Source organism: Micropterus salmoides, unplaced genomic scaffold (assembly GCF_014851395.1).
Source record: "Micropterus salmoides isolate LMB-PRFRI ecotype aquatic unplaced genomic scaffold, ASM1485139v1 Ms_hic_scaffold_17, whole genome shotgun sequence".
Taxonomy (NCBI): domain Eukaryota; kingdom Metazoa; phylum Chordata; class Actinopteri; order Centrarchiformes; family Centrarchidae; genus Micropterus; species Micropterus salmoides.
In genome coordinates this window covers 20,235,479-20,261,344 of record NW_024040817.1, presented here as the reverse complement: position 1 = coordinate 20,261,344, position 25,866 = coordinate 20,235,479, and the positions used below count along the sequence as shown (strand labels likewise).

Here is a 25,866-nt window from a genome sequence, read left to right as displayed (position 1 = left end):
CAGTTCAATTATTTATCAACCTCAACATACAAGGCTTTTCATTATAAATTTATTTTTACTTTGCAGTGGCTGTCAGCTTGCTGTACGCCTTTTGGTATGCTAATTTAGAGCTTTAATTTGACTAGCCAGGGTATCACATGGGCACACTTCACTCCATTTTTAGTTTTTGACAGTCTAAGAAACAAAGATCTGATGCTGATGAATGCCAGCTACATCTCTGTTACCTCCAACAGCAGGGTTACAATTTTGGATTTATTCATGCACTTTAAAAACATTTATTGAAGGCTTTTTTCTTTTTACATGTTTTTTTACAGCATAAACGTTAAAATTTATATTGTAATAGGCTGTATATTAACTTATTGGGAGAAAACTGGTAGTTCCATGTAATATCAGACGTTGAGCACCCCCATATCGCCAAATATATATCTATCCAAAGTATATCTTCTTCTTCTTCTAAAATGGCATGATCCTTGTTTCGCTGCGAAGCTTTGACTGTGAGATTGACAGTCGAATCAGGCTCCGCTGATCGAACCACTGAATCTTCAACTATTTGGGGTCAACCCTAAGTACTACTATCACTAACATGAAAATCCAAGAAAGGAGGTGGTTGGGGCTGACAAGTGGGACGAAAACTGGACTTTCACCCAGGAGGCCTGTGTTTGTTTCCCATGTGAAAAAAAACCTCAACATTGGTTCCTTTTAGTGATGTTACGTACCTAGCGTTGTATTGTAACTAAGTAGCTGTTTTAACCCGACCCATGATCTTTTCCTAAAGCTAACAATTTTTTTTTTTGTCTAAATATAACCAAACTGCAATGTTTTACAACGTTAACCACATGCCGTTTCACAACGTTAACCAGTAGGTTTTTTTTGAAAGTGTAACTGGATGTTACATAGTTATTCTTGCTAACTTGACCGCGGAGCCCTGTAGGTACAAAAACTACGCAAAAGGGTAACCAGGGCATTAAAAAGCAACACCAATGGGTCTTGACAAAGCGTTTTTATGTGATGTCCCGGGATGAGAATGGGTTGTGATTACGCATTTGTTTTTGGTGTAGTTTCCTAAGGCTGCCAAAATGCTACCAAAAAACTACTTTTGATGATATCCCCATTAGCACATTTAAAAGTGCAGATTGTGGACTGGTTTCTCATTTATCAAGTGCCTTTAAATCAACATTGTAAATGCAAACCTACTTTTGACATCAAAAGTAGATCTACATCAAAGACTTGAGTGCAGATGAAACAAACACTGCATTATTTTCAGTCTCACTTTATTTAACGATGATGTGAAAAGTAACGGCTGTCCATAACATTCAGACAATAAAAGAAGAATGTTATTCAAATCCCCCCATAACAACTAATGGCTCCAAAAATGTTCAGGTGTTCCAGGTGTGATACTTATTTTATACAACTTTTTCATATCTATACCTCATCTGTACATAACATAGTTACAGATACTGTAAATTAAAAAATGACTTCCAAGTATCCTTGTGGCGCATTTGTGAAATATTTCCTATGTAAAAATGAGAATGTACGTAAAGATCTTTTACATATACATATATATAGTTCTATTCTTTCTGTAATAAGAAAACAAGTTATTGCCCCTCTTGAACTTGTTGCATTTAACATAGGTTTTGTTTACTTTTTTAAACTCTTAATTGAACTTAACTCCATGTGATACCACATATCACACTGACAAAACAGTAACAGTGTGGATCTGTGTGTTTTTCCTCTAAATATATACGTCATATTGTCAGATTTTTGGACATATATGTTTCGTGTTCTCCAGAAACCCTGATGATGACACATACAGATATAATTATATACGTACATGTATATTTGAGCTTTAAACAGAAAAGGTAAAAAGACCTGTGGCAAATACAAACCATCAGCATGACGTTTATTACATGAAATTATGAGCCCTTGACCTACCACAATTGCATTTGAAAAATGTTTCATCCATGTTGAAATACGGTTGAAATTAATCATAATAAAAGAAAAAAATCAGGGCACATATAAAAAAACAGAACCATACCTGATGATCTGCATTTGGCATTTTAGATGGACAAAAAAAAAGTCATTTTGTAATTTTGTAAATGCCAGGAGTGGGTTTTTAAGATTGATCATTTGCTACTGCTTTCACTTTATTGCCCTCAGTGAATAACTGCTAAACCGGTAGCATAGTTGATATGATTATGTTGAGTTTGTCCACTGAGAATCTTGGCATTGACATGTGTGAGCTGATCAACAGGTTAAAATAACTTAAATCCATGTTTTGTAAGGAAATATAAAACCAAATTGTAGGTGAGTGGATGAAACAATAAAGTGGATTGGTACGACACTTGCAAAAACAGAGTTAACTCCGTGAATTATACATTTCAGTTCATGCCATCTTGAGAAAGCCAAATACCAAATATTCCATACATGGACACCATCATCAGGGTATCAGCAAATTGTACACAATCACATATAATGTAATATATAAAATGTGCAGTTGGTTTTTCTTCTCCTGAAGGGAAGAACCAACCCTCTGACAATGTCTCTCACTCACTTGTCAAGTGACCGTGATTCTCTGGTTGGCAAAGGTACGGGAGAAGCCGTGACTCCTTGGAGGTTTGTGCTCGGGGTTTCCCTGCTCCTGTGCTCAGCAGGGGATGGAAGGGTATGAGCTCTCATAGGAAGTCACTCTGATATGTCCGATAGCAGGTGGATCTCTGCTAGCTCGTCTCCCACTCCAACTCTGTATCCTTGACTGGCCTTTCAACTAAAGACCGATCGATAGTTTTTAAGATCAGACACCAGCTTGCTGAGGAAATCCACTCCAGCTGAAGTGGAGCTTTCTCCAAGTTCTCCCACTCTATCCCATGCATTGAGGCATTGAATTTTAATAAATCTATGACACGTTGTAAAATTTACAGATGTGTGGGCAATGTTGTAGTTTGCTGGGTCAGCGCCATTTTCACCCTACTTATGTACTGTGGATCCTGTAGGCTACAATATAAGACAACAGGCACAGCGCTCAACAAACGCCTTAAAAACTAAAAACCAAGACACCAATGGTGAAACATATGTTGAGAACAAACACCTCTCGCCCTCCATAAAAAGTCCTTTTTTTGTCCGGAGTCTCTATTTGCTTTTCTCCTGCATGAGGACGGTTTTACAAAAAAAATGGCGACATTTTGTCGATGACTGTTTCGCTCAGTGCAGCCTTCTTAGGCCGAGTTCAATGGCACTGAATTACATTTCCATAGCAACTGAGGTATGTTCACTGTTGCCAAGTGTGAAGTGATTTTTCATGACACCCAATATGAAAGAAAGCCCTGTGTCTGTGCTTTATGCTCTATCACTGTGACCAGCAGTGGTGTCATCACCGTCATGGAACTGAAAGCTACAGCCAGTTGGGCCTTGTTACGTGAGGTGTTCGTTGCCTTTACTACCACTCGTGGAAATTCAGGTCAACCATTTAGTCTAAACTAATTGTGGAACTGGCAGACCTACATCCTTTCCAGCATCACTTCTTGAGTTTTATTTTTCATTTAAGCCTTGTGACCTTTTGCCATTGACATGAGCCCCATTGCCCTTGTCTGTGCTGGTTAGCTGAGAGGGCTAGACATCTTAACAGTCTATGGAGACCACTCTGTGGGGATCAATATGACCAGGCCTGTTGCTAATGCCTTGTCTGAAAAGCACCTGAATTCAGAAGGTGCTATCTTGCGTTTTAAGTGTACATTTGAACGTGCGCATTTCTTGGCATATAACACACATAAATAACAACTGTGGAACACTCTTGTGGTGTCTTTTAGCTCTATTTTCTAACATATGCAGCCTTAGAGAACAGTTAAAAGGCATAGCATCAATATTCTGTATAACATGCTTTCTGAGGACATATTAAGCAAGTTGTAAATTATGAAAGGCCTTTGCAAAGTCTGATGTGAAATTTCTGATGAAACTAGAGGTGCAAATTTAGCAAAGTGGAAAAAAAGAACCATGTGCATCTTACTCCAAGTTAGAGGAATGGGCCCCCTGTCCTTTTACATGTTCCGTGGATCACAAGCTGATGATTGATGCATTTTACTTTGATGCCCATAAGCTAATTTATCAACAGTTACGCACACCAATTCAGATCTCTTTCATACATATGTCTAATTCTTTGTAGGGTGCCGTGTTTTTTAATCTTTCATTTGAAATTTTCATGATCACCTGCCTCTGTTACACACGCCACACTTACTTCCCCTTTAATTGTCCATTCACAGCATATACAAAGCTTACAGTACATCAAAGTCAGAAATTATGATATTTACATGTCTTCACAAGGATGGGAAGGGGGCAGGGAGTAAATTGGATGATTTCCTTTGTTGGGTTTTGTAAATTCCATGTCTCCACACCGGTATCAAGTCACTGAAGCAGTGAAATACTCAAGTAAGATTACAAGCTCACACGTAGCCGCGAGGACATACATATGACAGATAAGGAACAGAATCAGACAATATCCTCTGAAGCAGATAAGGCTACACGTCAGGTCAGGGCTGGTCCATCGCGGTTCTGTTATTGGGGTGTCAGTGTGTTTGTGCATGTGTGTGTATTTGTGTATGTTTGTGTTTGTTTGACTGAGCATATGTGTATATGCCTAGGCAAAGGGAGCAAATGAACAAAGGGACATTGCTGTGAATCATGGGAGTTTGTAAGGGTCATCCAGTGCCCACTCTGTCTCCTCCCACCCCTTCCTGACTGAGGGTTTCAGTTCTCAAGAGAGGCCGGGGTGAAGAGGTACAAAGAGTGAAACTTGGCCCCCCTCCCTCTCTTCTCCCCCTGTTCTCCTTGTTCCGAGACAAAATACGCACATACGCTGATGATATCAGTCTATTTGTTGTAGAAAAAAAAGAACCATATATGTCTCCTCTGCAAAGAGCCAGGTGGAGTTGTGAATGAAGCTCACAGGCCAGAGACCATTACCCGGTAGGAGGGGGGCATGTGTCTGTGCCGTGGGCTGGAACCAGGGCTGCCGTTGGGGCTGGTGCAGCTGGCATCAACCCCTCCTATGGAAGGTAAGTAGGCATGGTGCAGGATGGGCAGCTGCAAGGACAGTCGACGCTGTATGCTGCAGATAAAAAAGGAAAGTTACAATGTAAGAGGCAGAGATAGAGAATAAATAAACATTTACTCAAGTACTGAGTCTAATTTTGGGGTGCTTCACATGCATATTTGAATTTCCTTGGGACTTTTGACTTTTACTCCACATTTCTGAAAGCTGTAGTTACCAGTCACTTTGCAGATTATGATTTTACCAACTCTTTTGTCAGATATACAGTTGATATCGGATGACCTGGTATTTATGATGTTTTTGATGTTCAGTGGCAACATTTTTTCATTTTATGAACTGTAATAGGCACTCATAAAACAAAATGAAATCTTGATACTATGGCCTTATTTCACCATTTTATTGGCAAATAAAAGGGTAAATTGACATCATTGTATTATTTTATTTTATCTATAAATATGGGCATACCAGGTTAGATTTTACATTTATTACATGAGATAAAATCATAAAAGATTGAGTATTGCCATAAGTTACAAAAGCCGACGGTAAATGGTGGTCAAACTCGTGCCAATATGCCCACTGCTTATCAATCCTAAATACTCACCTTTATTTTATTTATTGGTAAGTACTGCCAAAGACAAAAACGAAAGACACAAGGGACAATAGTTTGGTGAGATTCTGCCCAGAGTTGGTACATGTAGTGGACCTGCCCAGTTTTGTTCATTGCTGTTTAAACTGAATTACACACAGCTACAGTGATAAAACTGGACTAAGCAAAGGTATTGTAGGCAAAGTATAGTTAATACAAGCCCTCAGCAATTATTTCAATTGTTTTTCTGGTATTGTTTAGCACCCTCATGCCCTTCTGCACTTCTCCGTACTAAGCTCCTAATCCACCATGCCTCCCAGCTTCTGGGATCATCTGACAAAAAGAACATTTCATGCTTCCGCCTGCTGTGGCAGTTCACACCCTACCTCGCCAGTGCTAGCTCCACTGCCAGCCATTTTCAAGAAAATTACATAATCAAATGCCAGTTATGTAAAAAATTAAGAGGGGGGAATGAAATCCAAGCTCATTCAGTGATAGACCCAGAAAATGTCTTAATTAGGTGAACCTTGAAATATTAATGGTCCTCAGGCCTAGTCAGTTATCCTGACTTGTTCTATTTGTGACAGAAACACAAGCCTGCTTGCAAATTAAGGATATTGTAAAAATATTCTGGCATTTTTGACGTTTCTTATTAGAAACAGACAACCAACTACTATATACACCTGGTGAGTGACTTAGCATTTGTCATGTCGCAAAGTGTTACCAACAATCCACCTCTTTCCTCATTTCTTTTGTTTGTCTCTTCTTTATCTCCTCTGTCTCTCTCGCTGCCTCTTCATCTCTCTTCCCTCCATGTGATCAAACATTCATGCGGCATGGGAATAGCTCCGAGTGTTCCTTTACTTCTGTTCTCCTCCCTGTCTATTTTCAGAGCTGCTTCCAATGCGAGCTGTAAATCACTGGTTACATAAGCCTCTGTGAGTGTCTACCTCTTTCTTTCTCTCCTCCTTATCTCTGTCTCTCTTACCTATCTAAACATCCTTCTCTCTTAATCCATCTACTCTCTGGTACTGCCCTCTCTTCAATATTTTACCCCCATTGTCTGCTGTCTCTCCTATCTCCATCCATCGGTCTCTCTGTGTTGTGCATTCTTCTCCTGGTTCTAGTTAAATGAGTGTGAGAGGTGGTGCGCTCAATGATGCATGAGGTGTTCCCCCACTGATGAAGTCGACCCTTATGAATAGTGAGTGAATGTAAATCTGCACTTGTTGTGTTTTGAGTGTCCAGGACCATTTTCTTTTAGAAGTTGGGACAACAAATCAATCAGCTGCTTTTGTAGGCATCCATGCTGTACATATGTTTGTGTTTATATGTACTTGTTTGACTGTGAGTATATATGCTGCAGTAGGTCCAGCATGGTATACACTGTATGTGGTTATATGTATGTTGATGTGCGTAGGAGAAAAAAGAACAGGGCCGTACATGCTTTCGCAGGGCTCTGTTGCCAGAGCAACCGCCTAGGAGCTGCTGGTAGTTGTGATACATGTGACGTGTAGTCTGATGAGAAAGCTGACAAGACAGAGGGAAGGGGAGAGAGACACAGGGGTAGAGGTGCTGAAGAAATGGGAGTTCTCACTGTTCGGGCGAGTTGATATCCTCCAGGGGACCTCTATTTATTCTGGATGGATCCATGGAACCCCACTGCGCCTGAGGCTTCTGCTCCAGGTGGTTCTTTAGTATCGACTTCTCTCCATCTGCATTGGAAACACATGTAGGCATCATAAAAAATAGTATGGGCGATCATACTTATATGTCGCACATGCCCGGCACCTGGGACATGACTTTAAGGGAATTTTCAGACCAGCCTTTGGTCCTAACACCTGAGTCTGGATCCACATTTGTTTCTTTAGCTGTTTGGGAGGGGGAGTGGTCATGAGCATGGAAGATGCTTCTTGTTTTTCATGCTATTGCTTTGATCTTCACACCATGTAAAAAGCAATAAAAATATGCACCCACCAAATGAATTAATTTTCTTGCTTGAGAATGTTCATATGAATGCAGATGTGTATTTTCACTGCAGTACACCCACACCATGAAGGTAAAATGAATGATCAAAGTGTTTTTTCATAATAATGTGTTTTTATATTTATACGTATTGACAGATTATGCTAATGATATTGAACAAGTAATAAAAAATTTACTTCCAGGGTGTGGAGAGGCTGGCTTTTACATTTGGTGTGGAGTCCACCTGACACCTCCGTGAAAATAGTCAGTTTCCTTTTTCCAACAAGGAGACAGATTGCACAATTTAATCACATCACATATGCAGGGTGATATTTAAAGTACAGGTAAAAACATACTTGATATATTTTATCAGACAAATTCAAAAAATCAAATAGAATGAAAGCATGAAAGAAAAAAAGACAAAAAGAAAGTACCATTGTTCCAGAGAAAAAAGTGGTGGGGACAAAAACAGGCTTCCCATCCTTATCAGGTTTACAAAATTGTATCTGGATAGTGTTGGAATGATCCCCCTTTCCCCCTACAGAGTTTTCTCTCCATTTGTCCCAGATTTCCCAGCACTTGCTGACCTGATTCACTGATCACAGCACTCCCTGCCCTGATTGGACATCCGAGCTAGCTGAAGTATTTTAGAGCAGGCTAGTCCTCTTTGCATTTTGAAAAAGCCTAACCTTGTAGCTCTCAGCGCTGTGTTAAAAGCGCTGACACTGATATTTAGACACCTCATTTTGGATTCAGATATTCCTCATATATGTTCATGCCAAAAAGAAAGTTTCAGATTGTGATTTTTTCAAATGCCACTAGAACCCAGGGTCAGCCCAAAAATATTATTGTACTTTACTTAAATGTAAGAAGAATCAATCAAGTAAATTAACCTGGAAAATATCAACATCTGTTGATTATAGTTTCAAATGTACTGAGAGTGCAGACAGTAAAACAGTATAACAAACATGATCATTTAAATTAACTTTAATTAAATTTAGCTGTGAGTGCTAGACAGCTGGTTAGTTTACCTCTTACTCTATCTTGGGTCAACTACAATTGGTTGATCTGCAGTTAATGGTTTCAACAGTGCATCTGCACTAATGGACCAAAATGTAAAGAAATCACGCAAAAGCTCCCAGTGCTGTTAATCACTGACCTCTAACTTTTCATCTTAAAATCAGGTCTCAGGAGCCAATCTGTCAGAAAACCACACCCTCACTGTGATCTAGCATTGCTATGTGCTGGTACATATTCATGAAGACAGCAAGAGAGAGAGTGAGAGCGAGAGAGCGAGAGAGAGAGAGAGGGGTGGAGTGTTGCTTCTCACCCTTTGTGAGTGAGCGTAATCGCTGTTGACACGGCGTTCGACTCTTATAACAGCCACTCATTCACGGCCCCCAATACATTTAGACCAGCTCTCTTATGAATACTGATAACTACAGTTAGGAGCTGGCGATGATGATGATGACTGTCAAGCGTAAGCAGATTGAGGCTGGGAAAAGTTTATATGCTGGTGATCTTTAAAGGAGGCCTTAATGACCTGTAATTTTATTTCCATAATGCGTCAGATTGACATTTATGAGCAGCACCTAATGTGCTGAACTCTCTTTCTCCTTCTCTCCACGCAAGATCATTAATGTGAACACTTCAACAACCTAGCGACTAAAAGATTTCTCTCTGAATAAGAACAATAGCTAGGTCAGTCTATCGTTAAATGAGAACGGCCACAGAAGCTAATCGCTACATGTAACCAGGACTTTAGCAACTTTCCATGCTTCTTTTATGTTTCTGTTTAAGCCAAATATAAACTCAAGAGCGATACAGGAGCAGCCCAGAACAAATTCAGTTTCAATTTCAGTTCTGTGTTTCTGCTTTCTCTCACAGCCTACTCACTACATTTACTGTCTGTCGGTTTAAAACACTACTTAATGACAGGAGCAGGAATAGCTTATATAATGAAAAGACGGCCCATTTCTGTTGCTTTGTTGTATCTGATCCCTTAGCCCCATGCATATGCTGGATTGTTTAACAATATTCACTCATTAAAAGGATAATTTCTCTACCAGCACCGGCATGTTTTTTTTCCCCTGCTGGGGTTACAGTTGATGGCTGTCTAATCCTTTCAGACAAGTGAAATGAAGCAGCCCAAATCTGCTTTCTGTATTTTGTTCATTTTTCCCCAATTTAAAATGACCAGTTCTCCTCATGCACTTTGTCCTTGTTGCTGCTAACTCTAACTGTTGGCCAGAGAAAGGTTCAAGTCTTTGTTGCTTCACCCAACACAGGTTTGTAAATATGATTTTATATATGTATTTAGTAATCTAAGACAGATAAGACAACAAGAGTGTTTCTCTTTATAAAAATATATCTGTAAATTATTTATATAAGATATTATATTTGTCTCTGTTATCTCCTGAGAACCAACAGTAACCAAGACAATGCATAGAAATATTCAGTCAGAAATTTTTGTTCACTAAAGAGACCAGCTGTGAGCTGGTGCCAGTACTTTACTCTCAACAAATGAAAAATGTAAGTATGTGTTGACTTAAATTACTCTAGCTACTAATATTCTGGTTGGGGTTCTTTAAAGAATAAACATAGAAGAATCTCACAGATGATTGCTCATTTTCAAATTATCTAAAAATTTAAATAATCTTGGCATTGACTTCTTGCTCTCTATGTTCCATAAAAGACAACACTGAGTGGCTCCATTAAACCAAGTGTGCAACAACACAGACATATTTTTTTTATTGCAAATCTTTCCTTGCCAGGGTACCATCACATAATATCAACCCCCCACCTCTTATCATTTAAAAGCCAGACCGTATTTGGGCTAAAACAGAAGGGTGTGTCTGTTGCACGTTTATGTGTCTGCAAAGAGAAGAAGGAGAAACAGAAGGCAGCAGAGAACAAACTGAAACGCAAAGAAGCATTAGACATGTTGCTGAATGCATTCACTAACTGCCATCATTTAATTGCATAACTATGAACTTTCACAGATGAGGAACTTCTCAAACAATTCTAACACGCTCTGCTCCAAATCCGCAGAACAGGCGCAGCTGTTTTACTCTTTTTACCTTCTCAAACTCAGACAGCTCCATTAGACATCCCTGAGAGCAGCTTTGTGCTGCTGCGTGCATCAGACGTGCTGAATCTGGCTGTAAGTCACCATCACCCTGCATCTGCTAAAATGATGCCTAATGCAAAGCGATGCTGCTGGGGTGTAACAATTCACTGATTCAATTTGAGGAACCCAGCCTCATAATGTCTAAGATACAGCTGCATCATTTCAAACAGCCTGTATCGGGCAGAAGTCAGGAGCGTAAACCGAAACAGGCTCTCTCTACTGGAAAAGACGAATATAACTGGTATCTTTATGTTTTAGCATCCTGATAGTTTATGCCTTGTGTTTCCATATGTTTGTCTCAGTGATGGTTCACCTTAGCTAACCTCCCCCACCACCTCCTGGAATCATTTCTCGTACATGTTCAACACCCCAAACACCAAATAACTGGGTGCAAAGTCAAGTGTGGACCCACTTTGGGCTTAATAATAAAGGTGGGAGAGTTGACAAAAGTGTGACTACAGTATGTGTAAAACTTGCTAAGCTGCAGTGGCGTATGCAGGTAGCTAATCTCATGACTCATTCTAAAAGACGTCACAGACTTGCTGTCAGACAGAGCGCTCCTGTGCCCCTTTTTCACCTGCAGCTGACAGGAGCTCCAGCAAGGGAAAAAAACGTCAAGATATTCCTTCAAACTGCTGCTCTGAAAGCGGAATTAAAACCCTTTACTAAAGTCAATGACTATGGAAACAAAACATACCCATAGCAAGGACTTCTAATTAGATAATATGTGAGGTATATTAGTTCTGCGATGGACTGGCGACCTGTCCAGGGTGTACCCCGCCTTTCGCCCGATGTAAGTTTCTTCGGTCAGTGAGCTGGTCATCATGAGATGGAACAGGTACTGAATTCTTCAAATAGGTGGGGTCACACAGATAGACTAACAGGACTGTGATAGATAGTATGATAAAGGGTTACTTGGAAACATAAAGCCAGATTATCACCTTTGCCATCTGTGAAGTTGCGTATGCTGAGGATGTTGTTGGCGTCTGGATAATGGTTCTGTTTGATGTAGGGAGTTTTCTCTGGGGTGTCCTGCAGCTGCATAGTCACTTCTTCCAGCTCCTTGTCCAGCTTTTAAAAAGGAAAACAAACACATGATTAGTATATGTTGTTTTGTTTTTTAAAAAGTGGGTAAAATAGATGATAAAGTAGAATAAATACATTATGAACCAATAATATGACTGTCTCTTATTATATTAAGTATGCATAAATCATTCACGGACAACCTAGCTCCAGTAGCCTACTTTTTTAGATTTCAAAACACAGTGAAAAGACTCTTTCTGTCAATGACATAGGAACTTTAATTCCCCTCCAAGAGTGTCTGAGTAGCTCCTCATTTGCCACAATCATGAACAAAGCAAGGACAACAGCTATAACTCATGTTTGAGAGATCTGATACAGAGTCAAAGGGATTGCCACGGGATTTTTTTCAAATGTCACTCAATGTCAGTATACGTTTTAGAGAAACAAATCAGCGAGAACGTAAAGAGTAGCACGAAGACCCGCTTAGTGACAACACCATCTCTTGAAGTGGTAAAGTTGCTTTTAACTACTAACAATCATTTTATTAAGAATTAATGAAATGACTGATTTTGAATTAACTGGCTACAGGAGTGCAAGTTCAGTAGAGTTAAATGATTTGCTCTTTCTTCCTTCTGTTGTTGAATGTGTGCTCAATTACTGTACTTTCAATTATGTTTCAAAGCCTCTCCTTATCCCACTGTTGCATTAAAAAACCTGCCACTCACTGCACCGTTGTCCTGCTTTGTAGAATGCTGATCTATGGTTAAAAAAAAAGAGACATGACTGTGTATTCATTGGCTCAGACCTCTGTTATCCTCATGCGAAGGCGGTGGTTATCAGTTTGAAGCCCATCCAATCGCGAAGTGTTAGCCTGGTTGACGCTAGTAACTGAGGTGGAGGTCTTGGAGTCTTCCTTCTTCTGGTTCTGGGTGAACTTTAACCTCCGGTTCTGGGTGGCTGCATCTGGGTTGGTTCTCATGGTGATGAACTGGAAGAGGGGTTATGGTATTAGTCACAGCTGCACTCCGGGATGAAATTACATAGGTTAAATAAGATACACAAAACTGTTAAGGCAACATTTTTAGCTTTAGCAGAGTTATCCACTTGTGCTCATACACACTCTCCTCGTTCACACAGAAGCTGACCTTGGGAACGAAGACCAGACAGAGCGTGATGGTGCTGCAAAAGATGATCACCAGTGCCACGATGCAGAACTGGACATTGGGCTGGTCCCTCGTCAGAAAAGACACCGCAGCACCGATGATGCACATGATGCCCACGTTGTAAACACTCATCCCGATGTATTTGCTATCATTGAGAGCAGGGATGCTCACGTTCCTGGTCTCCCATGCCAGGAAACAGCCAAACAACTGTCAGGGAAATAATAAAGAGAGAGTGAAAGTTACACACATGGTTTGAATTACGGGGGAGATTAATTAATTAATTAAGACTTGGACCGTTCCAAAAGAGGCAAAAACAACAGTTAAGGGGGTCTTTCCCGTAATTGTAAATATTACAATATATTTCCCACATTAATGCCTCAAGAATTTTGAAAGACGCAGCTTGCAGCTGCTAATTAAAGTCAAAGTCCTTATGCTTAAAACATCTAATACATCACACAACTAGCTAATGGAGACACTGTAGGTTAATGTCAGTAGTTAGCTATCTAGCTTGTTTAATGCACTTAACTTTCCTACCTTCAGAGTTTTGTAATTAGCATTTCTTTACTAAAATGTCATATTTAATCTAATTGTTAGCTAACACTGGTGCTTAGGCATGAGCAGTAGAATTGAGAATTAGTTATTGTAGAGATACATTTTGTCATCAACAGAGAGTTTATTTGTTATTTTTACAATAAGCACGCCATTTGCTTTCACTCTGGAATTTGTTTTATCGGGCTAGGCAATTGAAAAATGTTAAAATCCCTGTGTGTTAATATAAATGTATGACTACTACTTTATCGAACAGATGACATTTCATTCACAGTTAACATAAGCAAGAGGAAATTAGATATTTGCTAAAAAAAGAGTAAGGTGAAACTCATATTTTAAAACAACAAGAATTAGGAATTAGACATCATAATGCAGACTGTATTTTATGATAGTGTCTTTGGTTGAGGTTCAGCATTGTGTAGGTCTGTAGGTTTGATCGTTAATAATGCCTGACTTGCTGGCAGTTTTGCTTTAGAATACTTGGTGACCCCTGACTACAAAAATCATTGTGGGGCACCCATGAACTGGTGGAATGAATTTGGTTTTTCATCATCTACTGACTGCATACAGGCATTAGTTAAACAAGCAAGGAAATTGAAAACATTGTAAGACTTCAGTTCACTGAAGCACTTGAAAATATGCAGCTTTCTTTGCTTCTGCTTTTTAATCATCAGACATGTTTCTTGCCGTGGAGTACTGTACTCCTTTTTGTTCATCATAAATACTGATGGAGTGCAGGTTGTGAGATAACATTTCATTTCACTTAACTTTAAGAAAGACTAGTCTTTTGACTTAATTATATAATAACAAGTAGAAACATAATCTAAAGAAACTCTTCTAAAGCAGCCTTAGGTTTCATGCTTGTAAAATTATTATTAAGAGTGAGTCGTTTGTTTGGTGGAACATTAGAGTTGCAGCAGCACCCTGCACAGCTTGCTGAATAATTCACCGTGTGCTATGTAAAGTGGCCTGCCTGCTTATTCTAAAGTCTAAATGAGAGTTAGTGGAATGACAAGCAGCAAAATTAAAACAGTTGTCATCAAGGATTAGTGCACCTCAGGTGTGTGAGCATGTGTACGCGAATGTGTGGCGTGTGTATTTAGTCATATGTGAACCTGTGTGTGTGTGTGTGTGTGTGTGTATGTGTACGAAGGCAACGATGACTCCAGCTTTAATGCTTCTTTTTGCTGTGCTGTCCCTCTCTGTGCCTCATACAGATGTGGGCTCCTGTCAATCGCTTGATACAGACTTTTCCTACTGCTCCACTTCTTTGTTGCCATCTTATTATTTTACATCAAAACCCTTTCACAGTACTTGTTACCCCACAATTTTCTCAGTCCTTCCATCTCTTCGTGTTTGACACTTTTGGTAGTATTCTTTACTCAGCATTGCCTGCATTCTCTATATCTGCTTAAGATGATTTTCTGCTATGTCTCATTCCTTCTTCTTCGCAATGAGGTTTGTATAATTTACAGTTGCTTTGGCGTGCATGGAAGTGTGCATATTTTTTTAGTTTGTCACAATTTGTTTAGACAATACCATTAGACTAACATATCATGATAGGTACATGCCCATGTACAGCCCATAGGCTCGGGCCACTGCAAATTTTATCTGGTAGGCCTTTAACCTTTTGATGCACAAGTTATGCAAACCCCTTTTAATGCACAAGATTGGTCAAAAATGACACGTATTCATTTCCTAAGTAATTTCATGCATGGCTGAGCTATTTCTTTTGAAATAATTTTATTTCATCATTTAAAATTTAAAGTAGACATTAAATATCTTGTTTTCTTGATTACCACAAAACAATAGTTTTTTTATTTTTACTTACTTTAAAGCGAAATTAATGATTTCTGATGATCAGTTAATTGAGGAATACCTGGAATACTGAATGATGAAATACATCTTATTACAAAGACATAGAAACTCAGGCGGGTCACTTTTGACCCATGTTGTGCATCAAAAGGTTAAAGGGACGTTATTGTAATCCAATACACCTTGTTAAATTCAGTGAATATTTCCTCATAGTTTGCTTGCTCTCTGTTCTCCTACACAGCCCTGGCTGGTAAATGGAAAGCAAAGAAAGTGATGTGGACCTTGCCACACAACATTGTTCCAGCCAATCAGCAACAGTTAGTACTAGGGCACAGGAGTGATGGAGGGAGGGGGGCAGTGAGGGAGTATACACCGGCACATTTGAAAGTGATGGACTCCAGGCACTGTGAAGGAGAGATGGCCGAGAAACAGCCAAAGAGGAAAAGGTCTGAAGAGGGGGGCACTGAAGGGAGTGTATTTGTTTTGGCAGTTGAGTTCTCCTTTTACGTGCCCTTGTGAATCAACAGTGTTCAGTGCCTGCCAGCAGTATCAACTGTACTCTGAACTCAGAATAATGAACAATATTCTAATTAAATCAGTGAACACAACCCTTTATCCAACACTAAGTCAGTGCTACTGATCTATCATGATACAAATTTCAATAATAGTCAATAACGAAGGTTAGGCGAATGTTTCTTGATTTTTATTTGCATTAAATCAGTAGGAGCAATGGACAAGGGTCTGTAAAGCCACAAGAATGAACAGATATCATTTCAACTGTAAGGACGAGAAGATCCATGCCACTGTCACATCTGTCTGTTAGCTTAGCATAGCAAGACTGGAAGCAGGGGAAAACTACTATCCAGGCTAATAAAATCCACCTACCAGCACCTCTAAAGCTCACTAATTAATGCGATATATCTCGTTTGTTCAATCGGTACAAAAACTGAAATGTAAAAAACTATTCGTGTTTTTACATGATATCTCCAGTCTTTTCTATGTGCTAGTGCAGTGCCCGTTCACAGGGGCCGATGTGACACCTCCCTGCACTTTTTGTTCAAAATGTGTGTCTTAGCAGTGGGCCAAATTAAATACATAAATAAATAAAAACAATACTTTGATAGTGGCTGGTGCTGAAATAGATCTCAGTCATGACAATAACACTTTTTCACATTATCATTTCCTTTTAGTGAAAAGCGTATTTCCATAAATGTGTAACTGTACTTTTGAGTAGATATGATAGATACAGAGAAATATTTTTTTATGTTATGCTCATAATACGGAAATACTCAAAAATCATGATTTTGACACAAATTTACCATATAACAAGAGATGAATGAATAACTATTGCAGGGATACAGGATTAAGACTTGGAAAATGTATTTTTCATTTCACTTTGTCTTTAAAACTCAAGGTTAAGAGTCACATTAGCAGATACATTTATACAGTACATTCACATCAGAGTGTAAGTATGCATTTGTTGTGTGTTCAGACTGTGAGTACATGATGATATTTTGTGTTCTCTGCTCTTCTCTCACCATTAGCAGTCCCTTGTAGGCATAGACGATGCCCAGCCAAATGGTCATGTGGGTGTTCTCACAGTGCTCCAAGAAGGGACGGATGGCTATGTCTCGGCCTTGGGGGTCTGCCTGTTGACGATACAAACAATCACATACACAGAAGAGAATTAAGTACAACCTTATCAAAAAGTAAGTAGGCAGATGAAAAAATAAGTCGAAGCAAATACCAAATGTACAGTAACAGTGAAACATGCTTCATTTCCTTGAGGAACAATAAAACCAACAGAGAAAACCAGTAAACGAGCTGAAAAAGGAAGAAATCCTCAGTGAGCAAATGAACTGTTTCCACATTATTTTTCTCTTTGCAGGTGTTCTAACTGCACATTCAGGGACAAAAGGTACCCAGACTGTCCGTTGGTAGTCAGAATGAAGGGTGTCAGTGATCAGACATCCAGGTGTGTAATTAGACTGTGTCCCATCATGGCCACTGGGCTTCTCCAAAGTTGGCTGAAGTTAAATTAATCCGTGCTTAGGACGCTAATGGGCACGACTAATGAAGCTTGTTCATTAATGTGATTTACACCTCCTCTTTTCTTTCTTGTTTCTCAGTCAGTCGCTGTCATGCTATCTCTCCATCCTGTCCCCGTCTCTCCATTTCTTTTGCTTTCTTTTCATTTCCACTTGTCTTTCACCGCAATTGGTGACTTGCAGGGCAAATTATCACCTGAGGTGGATATTAATACGCTAAAACACGTCACCTCTCCTCGTTCTCGCTAACTCTCCCTGTTAGGCAGAGATTTAAAAAGCCTTTAATAAGAGCATTAGTTTGCCCTGCATGAACTCATCTGAGGCTACACCAATATATCAACTCTGAGACACCTGGGGCAAGGCTGGGCATAATGCCATGCTGCTCGCTAGGTGTGTCTGCCTGTCTCTCTCTTTAGGCTTATTTACAGTACAACATGTCTTAGCAGATGGTGTGTGTGTGTGTGTGTGTGTGTGTGTGTGCATGTATGGGTATGGGTGTACAGGCATCTACAGTTTAGTGTATCATTTGCTGAAATTCTGATCATAAGCAAATTCCTTTAAGGCAGATAGCAAGATGAGGAGAGATGAAGAAAGGGAATATGTTAGCTTTGTTTCTGACCTCATACATACCACACTGAGTGTGGACTTTGATGTGTCTCATGTGAATGCTTTCATCATTCATAAATACACCTACACATACACATCCCTCTAGGTGCTGCAAAATACCTCTTCTACTAGTCACTTTGACCCCCATGTTCTCTATTCAGCTCCCATTAATGGAAATTGCAGCTATTCATGCTTTCCTCTGTGACCTTGATGGATTGACATTACTGGTTCTCTATAGGATCACTTAAAATGGGAAATTGGTGCTTAAAGAGCTGCACTGATTCACCCCATAGAGATGAACAGAAATAGGCAGATACCGTACAATTTCTGGATATCCTTGAAGTGTTGTATTATAGTACAGTTTTCTAGCTTTAATTCCCATGTCTCCGCCTTGGAAATACAACTTCCACACAGCGTTCCTCTACAGCTTGTACTTGCTGTCTTCTGCTTTCAGCAGTCAATCCCACCAAGGATTACGTATGCAGTTACACATCACACGGCATTTGCAAAAAGACACTGCGACAACATAGCAGGCGGAACCCCCTAAAACTCAGACGTAGAGTCAAATTTTCCACCATCTGCCAAAGATCTTCATAACCTCTGTTGTCTCTAAGCAGAAACACATTAAAGATTGAGGACTGCTTTGGTGGCAGTGAGTGTGTATTGGATTCTGTTTAACTTTAGGTGAAGGACTGGTAGACCAAATTTCTGCTTTAAAAGCCAACAAGGATGTAGAAACGCAGGAAAGTGCGGCAGGAGATGACACCCAGACAGGCTATACATATATATATATATATATATATATATATATATATATATATATATATATATATATAACCACATAACCACAATCAGTTGACACAGTATAGAAAAGGGATCCTGAGATTCAAGTATGACATTTCCATCGTACAGCAACAGGTAACTTCTGAAATATTTTTCAAACTATTTTCAAACCTAGTATGTGTTGTGACTGAGCAACAGAAAATCACAAGTTAAGCATGAGATGCCCTGTTTTGGCCAAGTCTCTGGGCAGTAGCCAGTGGCAGGAATCATCTTTGTTAACAGGAAGTGACAGTTTAATATTTCATGTAAACAATAAATAAACTTTGCAAGCTGCTGGCCACTTTAAACTATAGTAGTTGGGGTTTAGCATGGAAGATGATGCTCTACAAGGAGAGGCCTCACCCCCAGTGACCTCGATGCCCCGCCCACACTGCCCTAGGTTATTTCATTGTTTTTGCATCTGCCTGTTTACTGTCATACGGTTTTTAGACATCATTGTCTATTTGTTGAAATTCTTATATCTTATTGGGCAACATTAAGGGAAACACTATGCACATAACCAGTGGTAGGTTCAATTAAGAGCCTGGTGTGAAGCGCTGGAAAACCAGCTTATTTATAACAGCATACAGACAATAGTTGCAAAGCTGTGACTGCGTGAACTTATGAGGTCGACTGAGATGAAGTTTGAGTAGTTTGGTAAATTAGCAAATGAATACGATAAGAAACCATAGTTGGACTGGCCATCGGGAGCACTGGGTCATTCTGTGGGCTCAAGCAGCCTAAACAAGAGCAAGAGAAATGCCTCAATAAGATTGGGTTTGGCTGGCTGTTTATTATTATTATTATGTTATATTGGGTTTCTTTTGCTAAAACATGTTCAGCTTTACCATGAAGCCAATGAGCTCGTTGAGAGAGTTCACATGAACAATCAAGAAAGGGAGAGTATGTGAATGTGGACACGGATTCGATATGAAAACGTCCTTTGATCATGATGCCTAATGTTACTCTACAGTTCTGTGGCTTATCAGTGAAGTGTATGTAACTACTACTTCCGGCCCGGAGTCTCTGTTAACAGTGACAGACAGATAGCTCGCTCGTCTCCTCTATGAAACATCTCTATCCTCACCGTGCTGGATTATTATTATTTATTATAAACAATGATGAAGTGGTCATGGGCGCTGTCCAAGCGCTGTCTCTCCCTCCTCATCTCCTTGCAGTTCTCATGAATTAGTTCCTGTTGTTGACTGTGTAGTTGCTATGTCAGCATTGTGCTTTTTTTGTGTTCAACTGTGCTGTCTGCTGTAGTGTAAAAGATTCTCAAACTGTTGTAAATAGTTATTAATAACTATTATATAAGTTATCCTGACCATTCAAATTAATTTAAAAAACACAATTATTGTGCACCATTTACTCTGACATCATTATAAAGACTTCTGTCAGCACCCCCAACTGGGACTGACTGCCAGCGTCCCAGATGAATGGTTATTATTTTCAAACATTAGCAAATTAGCAAAATAAAATCATGCTTAACCCTAAGATGAATTCAAAATTTCCATGGATTTAAACTCATTGTTTTATTTGATGGCCTTTGTGCTATCAAAATAAAATAAAATAAAATAAAGTATTTCTTATTCTGAAAGAATTCCAAGTGGCCTTGGAATAAGCAACGTAACTCATACTATAAATGATGGTAAAAGATTAGGGTATTTACTAGTGGGAGAAGGAGACGAGTGTCCCCGGTGAAAATAACTGGGAAAATAACACAATTCTTACAAATTATATCCCTAATCCAAAATCACTTACTGTAGGCCTTTTTGGTGATTGTGAATGCATCATTTCCATAATCAAACCATTTAGTGACCGCTTGTGTCCTGCGGGGAAGCATCCGTGTTTGTTACGTTTCTCCTCTCATTTATTCAGATTTAATTTGTCACCCTTCTGCATATTGGTGAGGCCTTTAGTGCAAAGATCCGAAAGTACAGCAAGGTGTCAGATATCAGCTTGTTTTTAAACAGACAAGCACTTTTCATTCTGACATTGTGACCATTTTGCAAAGCAGTTATACCCTGTAAGTAGTACTACTACTAATACTACTACAACTAGTTCTGGACGTTAACTGCAGTATGATGTGTTAATTGTGTGTTCACATTTATGTTTAAGAAATCTGGAATAGTGTCAGCCCAACATCTCAGCCCTTTTTTTAAAGCTTCATCTGCATCTTCGTCATTTATGTATGTATATTTAGGTTTTTGGCTGAGCAATGTCTTATTCAAACAGCAATTCTAGTCACACTTGTTGCAAATAATTTTGTTCATTCAATATGAAAGACACATTCTGCATCAGTGCTCTTTGCATAGCTGCAGCTCCGAGCAAACTTGTGTCACTAACAACAAAATGATAAGACAAAATAAGATATAATGCTTATTAGGCTCGGGTCTCTATCGCAGCAGAGCAGACAGGAGCTCTTGCCTTTTGGAGGGAAGCTGTCTGGGGAGTTGCCAGGCAACAGGGCCGTGGGCGGCGGGCGGCCCCAAAGCGTTGGTGACGGCAGTAAAAGTGCCGGTTCACTGTCATTTTTCACAGCATTAGCCCTCTAACGGGATCACTCTGGGAGGGCTGGAGCGGGCACAGTACTGGCAGATTTTCTATGGAGAGATGGAGCTGGATGAGGCGATGAAGGGAGTGGCAGAGGGAAGAGGGAGAAAAACATGGAGGGAAATGGACGGTGGGATGCAGAGAAGACAGGCGCAAGAAGTATGGATGTAAAGATGGAAGTGGAAACTAATGAAATAATATAGGGAGAGCAGTATAGGCGGAAGGAAGGTACAAAATGACGGCATTGGAAGGAAAGAGAAATAGATATCAATTTTGTTTTAACATAGAGATAAGGGAAGAGTAAAATAAAAGGAAGATGAAATTCTAAAGGAAGAGATAAGTTGATAGCAGAGGGAAGGGCGGGTGAATACATACATACATCAGAGCTATGGAAAGGTGGAGAGATGGAGGTAAAGATTAGGGACAAGCTGACTGTAAATTCCTACTATCCGACAATCAGATGTGTTGTTCTAGACACAAGTGCTGTTTGATCAATATGGCTGTTCGGAGACACAGAATCCATGGTTCACAAAGATAGGAACAGATGAAAGTACATTTTTCCTTCTTCAGTGAGCTTGTTTCAGCCCATTTACTACACTTGATTTAAAAACATCACCCTGAGCTCTGACACCTGAGACTTGAGAGTTGGCTCCTGAAAAATCTAATTTACATTATCTTATTGACAATGTCCATGTTTTACTATTTTCTCTCTCAGGTTTGATTCTTTGATGCTGTAACAAATCTTGAGAATGAAATGCTGTTGCAGCAATTAAATCTCAAGCCTCTAGGTACCATGCAACAATGATGTAGCCTCCTTTAGAGCAAAAAATTTAAACTAGCCATGAATGTGTTTAGGCTGCCTGGTAAGTAAGGTAAACACATTTAAAAACCTAAAATTTATCATGTGTTTTGGAAAATTTCTTCCATAAGATTTGTGGCAAATTGTCACACTCCTCCCACGTGCAGTGAAAAACCATAAAACAAAAGTGACAGCCATATACTGTAGTGCATCCTGCATTCCTGTTTTTCGTTGACTCCACAATCACAGCTACAGGGCTTATTTCTGGATATGGTTTCTGGTGTAGACTAGGAGAAATAGCCAAATAAGTGAAAGAGGAAATGGAGAGCTCACGCATAACTTGCCACCTCTCACCTGCAGCCTCTTCACACAGAGGTGTGTGTGTGTGTGTGTGTAGGTGTGTGTGTCGTAGTGTGTGTGTGTGTGTGTGCATGCATATGACCCAATGGGTGCCAACGATTGCACATTCTGTGAACACACATATGTAATGTGACTTGTGACTTGTTGATTTGTGTGTCTGTTAGGGATTGTATGAGTGTGTTTATAGATGAGGCAAACACTAACAGAAACACTCCATCACTCACACTGGCAATTACAACAGAGGAGATTCAACCATGGTGAAAGAGATGAGAAATTGTGGAGAAAATCACTGGCTGTATTCGAAACCACCTACTATACTAATAGTACGTACTGATTGGACAAAAGCAAAAATCTGCAGTATGCCAAAAATACCCGGATGGTGTATTGATTATGAAAAAATCTCCAGTATGCATTGGACTGGACACACATGTCCTGTGTCCCATGATGCAAAGCGCTACAACTGGTCTGTTCTTTAGAGGACAACAACAGAACTTGTTTTACAATTTTCATACGCAGAGGCAAGAAATCAGTTGTGTAGATTTCAAATAACAGCAGTTTTACGAAAATTGTGCTCGTTTTCGGAGTTGAGAAGCTCCGCAAGGGGGAGCTAATGAGCTGGTCCCGCAGCCACACAGACCGCTGCAGCCAACGCAGCAGCAGAATTCAGCAACAACGTGAGAGGTAAGACCCGCAGCTGTGAGACAGTTTAAATGTTCGTACCGCTGATATTCTGTCAATACATTCTGAGTAATGTTGTAATGTTTTAACTTAAATCAAGAGAAATCTGGCTCGTGATTGACAGGCTTGTGAAACATAGAAGCACTTTGCAAAAAAATAAAAAATAAACCACAGAAATAGTTTAAAAGGGGACTCTTTTTGCTTTATTATAATCATTATTCTAAATAGACATTACATTGTTAGTGTAATGTTACAGTTGTTCGGTTTTTATTTGCTTTTATTTATGCACCAATATACCAAAGCAAATATCTGCTACAGTTTGGCTGCAGCTTTGTTTTCCTTAAATAAGATTTTTAAAAAAGAAGTTTTGGTACATACATTTATATTCCTCCTATTGTTCTGATTTTGAAAACCCGGAAACTGGCTAAGCCTGGCCTAGTATACTGCAAAATAAATAAATTTAACAGTTTCATACTACATACTACATACTGCATACAGTATGCAGTATATAGTATATTCTGCATACCAGTTGCCAGTAGTATGTAGTAGAGGGTTTCGAATGGAGCCACTGTGTTGTAGTTTGGGGTTTTGAGTTGTTTTCCTGTTTTATTTTAAAAGTGTCCTTCCTAGTGTGTGCTTTGTGGATTTACCTCAGTACTTTGAGGCTAGCATCCAGGCCACTAGCCATTTGCCAACGCCCCAGTCTGCAAGTCTTGAACCTGCTAACAACCAGTCAGCTAGCATCCTGACTGCTAGCCATCTACCTGTATCCTTGCCTGCTAGCAACCAGTCAGCTAGCATCCCGAATGCTAGCCAAAAGCTTGCTTGCTTACCCCCACTCCTGGGCCTGTCCCTGTTTACGGTTTGTTAGACCAGGCTTGTAAGTCTCCTTTCCAGGCTAGACTACAAGAATCATATGTGTTAAACTAGGGTTTGAAGCCAGAGATTCCACAGACTGTTAGCCTACACTGAGCTATCTTGTCAGGAAGTCCAGTACAAGCTAGTTTCCAGGCAGATCCACCTTCTATAAATCCTTCCAGAAGCAGACGTGGCTCACCACGTCTCTGCAGTGTGAGTCACTGCAGACCTGCTCCTCGTCCTCACCGCTGACCAGCGGTTCGTCCTCATCACCACCCAGCTCCTCATCCTAGCCACAGTGCAGTGCTGTGGAGGTCTTTTTGCCCAGCTTTCCAGAGATGGAGCTGCCCAACAATCCAGAGACTCAGCTGCCGAGCGCCCCAGAGGTTACGCTGATTAGTGCTCCAGAGACTGTGTTGTCCAGCTTACCAGATACTTCCCCTGAAATGCATCAACAATCAACTGGCTCTGTGGAGTTATGGCAATCCCCCGACTTTCTTAAACCGATGCTTCAATAAATCAGATGTAGAATTGTTTGCGGTTACAAGCTTTTTGCTGGTTGCACTGAGTTTACACTAGATGGCAATGTTCTTTGCATCTTAGACTGTGACGCAATATTGGCAGTAGCTACTTACAGCTGTGGAAAGAATGCCTCTCTCCCTCGTTCTCCATTTTTCCTTTAGTTTTGGCTATCAGTGGACATGAACAACAGAAAGTCCGGTGCTGCTGAACTGCCGCGCAATCGTAGATTCACGTCAAGGATGGTGCGTTCAGTAAGGAGTAACGCAGCGTTACTTGCTTTAGTAACTAGTAATAATATAACTGTTTTAGAAAAGTAATTAGTTACACTACTAGTTACTGGGAAAAGTAATATTATTACAGTGCCCAACACTGGCTCTAACTGAGGTCCGACGCTTTCATGGCTGCGCTCCATTGACTCTAATGTAAAAGGAGTCGTTTTTCTAGCTTTTTTTGCCGTATTTTTCCAAGATATGGTCAAACACTGTTCCTGGGGTACTTGTAATAGTTAAAGTTCTTAACCAGAGAGATTGAAAGGAGAAGTACGTTTTATTCCCTTTCCGAAACCTAAAACAAATCCAGAAAAATACAGGCTGTGGATTGTTGCTAATGTAATGTTAGTTAGCTAACTTACTACTAAATATAATTATACTTATAATTGTACTTATAAAGCCCTACTGTTCTGCTTTTTAATGATTGTAATAGTGAACAGAGACCTAACGCTACCCAGCTGTACAGGAAAAGTGTTGATCCTTAATATCGTTGTCCTCTTTCTCAATAGTCAGGTGATATGGTGGTTCACTTTTACTCTGTGATCAGTAGGCTTTAGCTTCTATCATTATTTTTTTCACGTCAGTTTGACAGCCTGAATACAACCTTCAAATGCACAATGCAACTGCAAAACTGTCTGCTCTTTTGTGAGATCACTTTTTCCAAAAATTAGACAATATATCTCCAGGGAGTGCAGTAATAAACAGTGGCAGCGCCGTGATAAAAATCCGTCAGGTCCGACAATTTGTCAGACTAAGCAACAGTATCTACAGTGGGTGCGGCTTAGCAAAGGGTCAATTGACTTTGGTTCCGGTTCTTCAGCAAGTCTCTGTGCCAGAAGTGCAGCATCCCTGTCCCAGAGATGCGGAAACTCCCCGCTCTTGAGCAAAAATGTTTTTTGTTTCCCTAGAGCAGGAGCAAAACTCAAACTCTGCTGTGCCTCAGCCACCTCTTTTTTTTCTGGCCTCACTGATTCTCCTGCCAGACTCCCTGTTGCCATCCCCAGCCCAGCTGTCCTGTCGATGGGTCCCGCTCAGCTGCCCTGTTTCTGGTCTCTGGTCCTGCACACCAAGCCTTA

The 25,866-nt window shown here is 40.0% G+C and overlaps 1 protein-coding gene across 1 annotated transcript in view; it reads right to left on the bottom strand.

The window, feature by feature from the left end:
- Positions 1 to 1,267: 1,267 nt before the first annotated feature.
- Positions 1,268 to 25,866, bottom strand: part of gabbr2 (gamma-aminobutyric acid (GABA) B receptor, 2) — a 203,150-nt gene continuing 178,551 nt past the window's right edge. Inside the window, exons 14-19 of the mRNA XM_038725903.1 lie at positions 16,811 to 16,921; positions 12,891 to 13,115; positions 12,551 to 12,733; positions 11,664 to 11,793; positions 7,225 to 7,342; positions 1,268 to 5,098 (exon numbers count right to left, since the gene is read on the bottom strand). Coding sequence (XP_038581831.1) covers positions 4,933 to 5,098; positions 7,225 to 7,342; positions 11,664 to 11,793; positions 12,551 to 12,733; positions 12,891 to 13,115; positions 16,811 to 16,921 — 933 coding nt within the window. The 3' untranslated portion in view covers positions 1,268 to 4,932. The remainder of the gene's footprint in view (positions 5,099 to 7,224; positions 7,343 to 11,663; positions 11,794 to 12,550; positions 12,734 to 12,890; positions 13,116 to 16,810; positions 16,922 to 25,866) is intronic.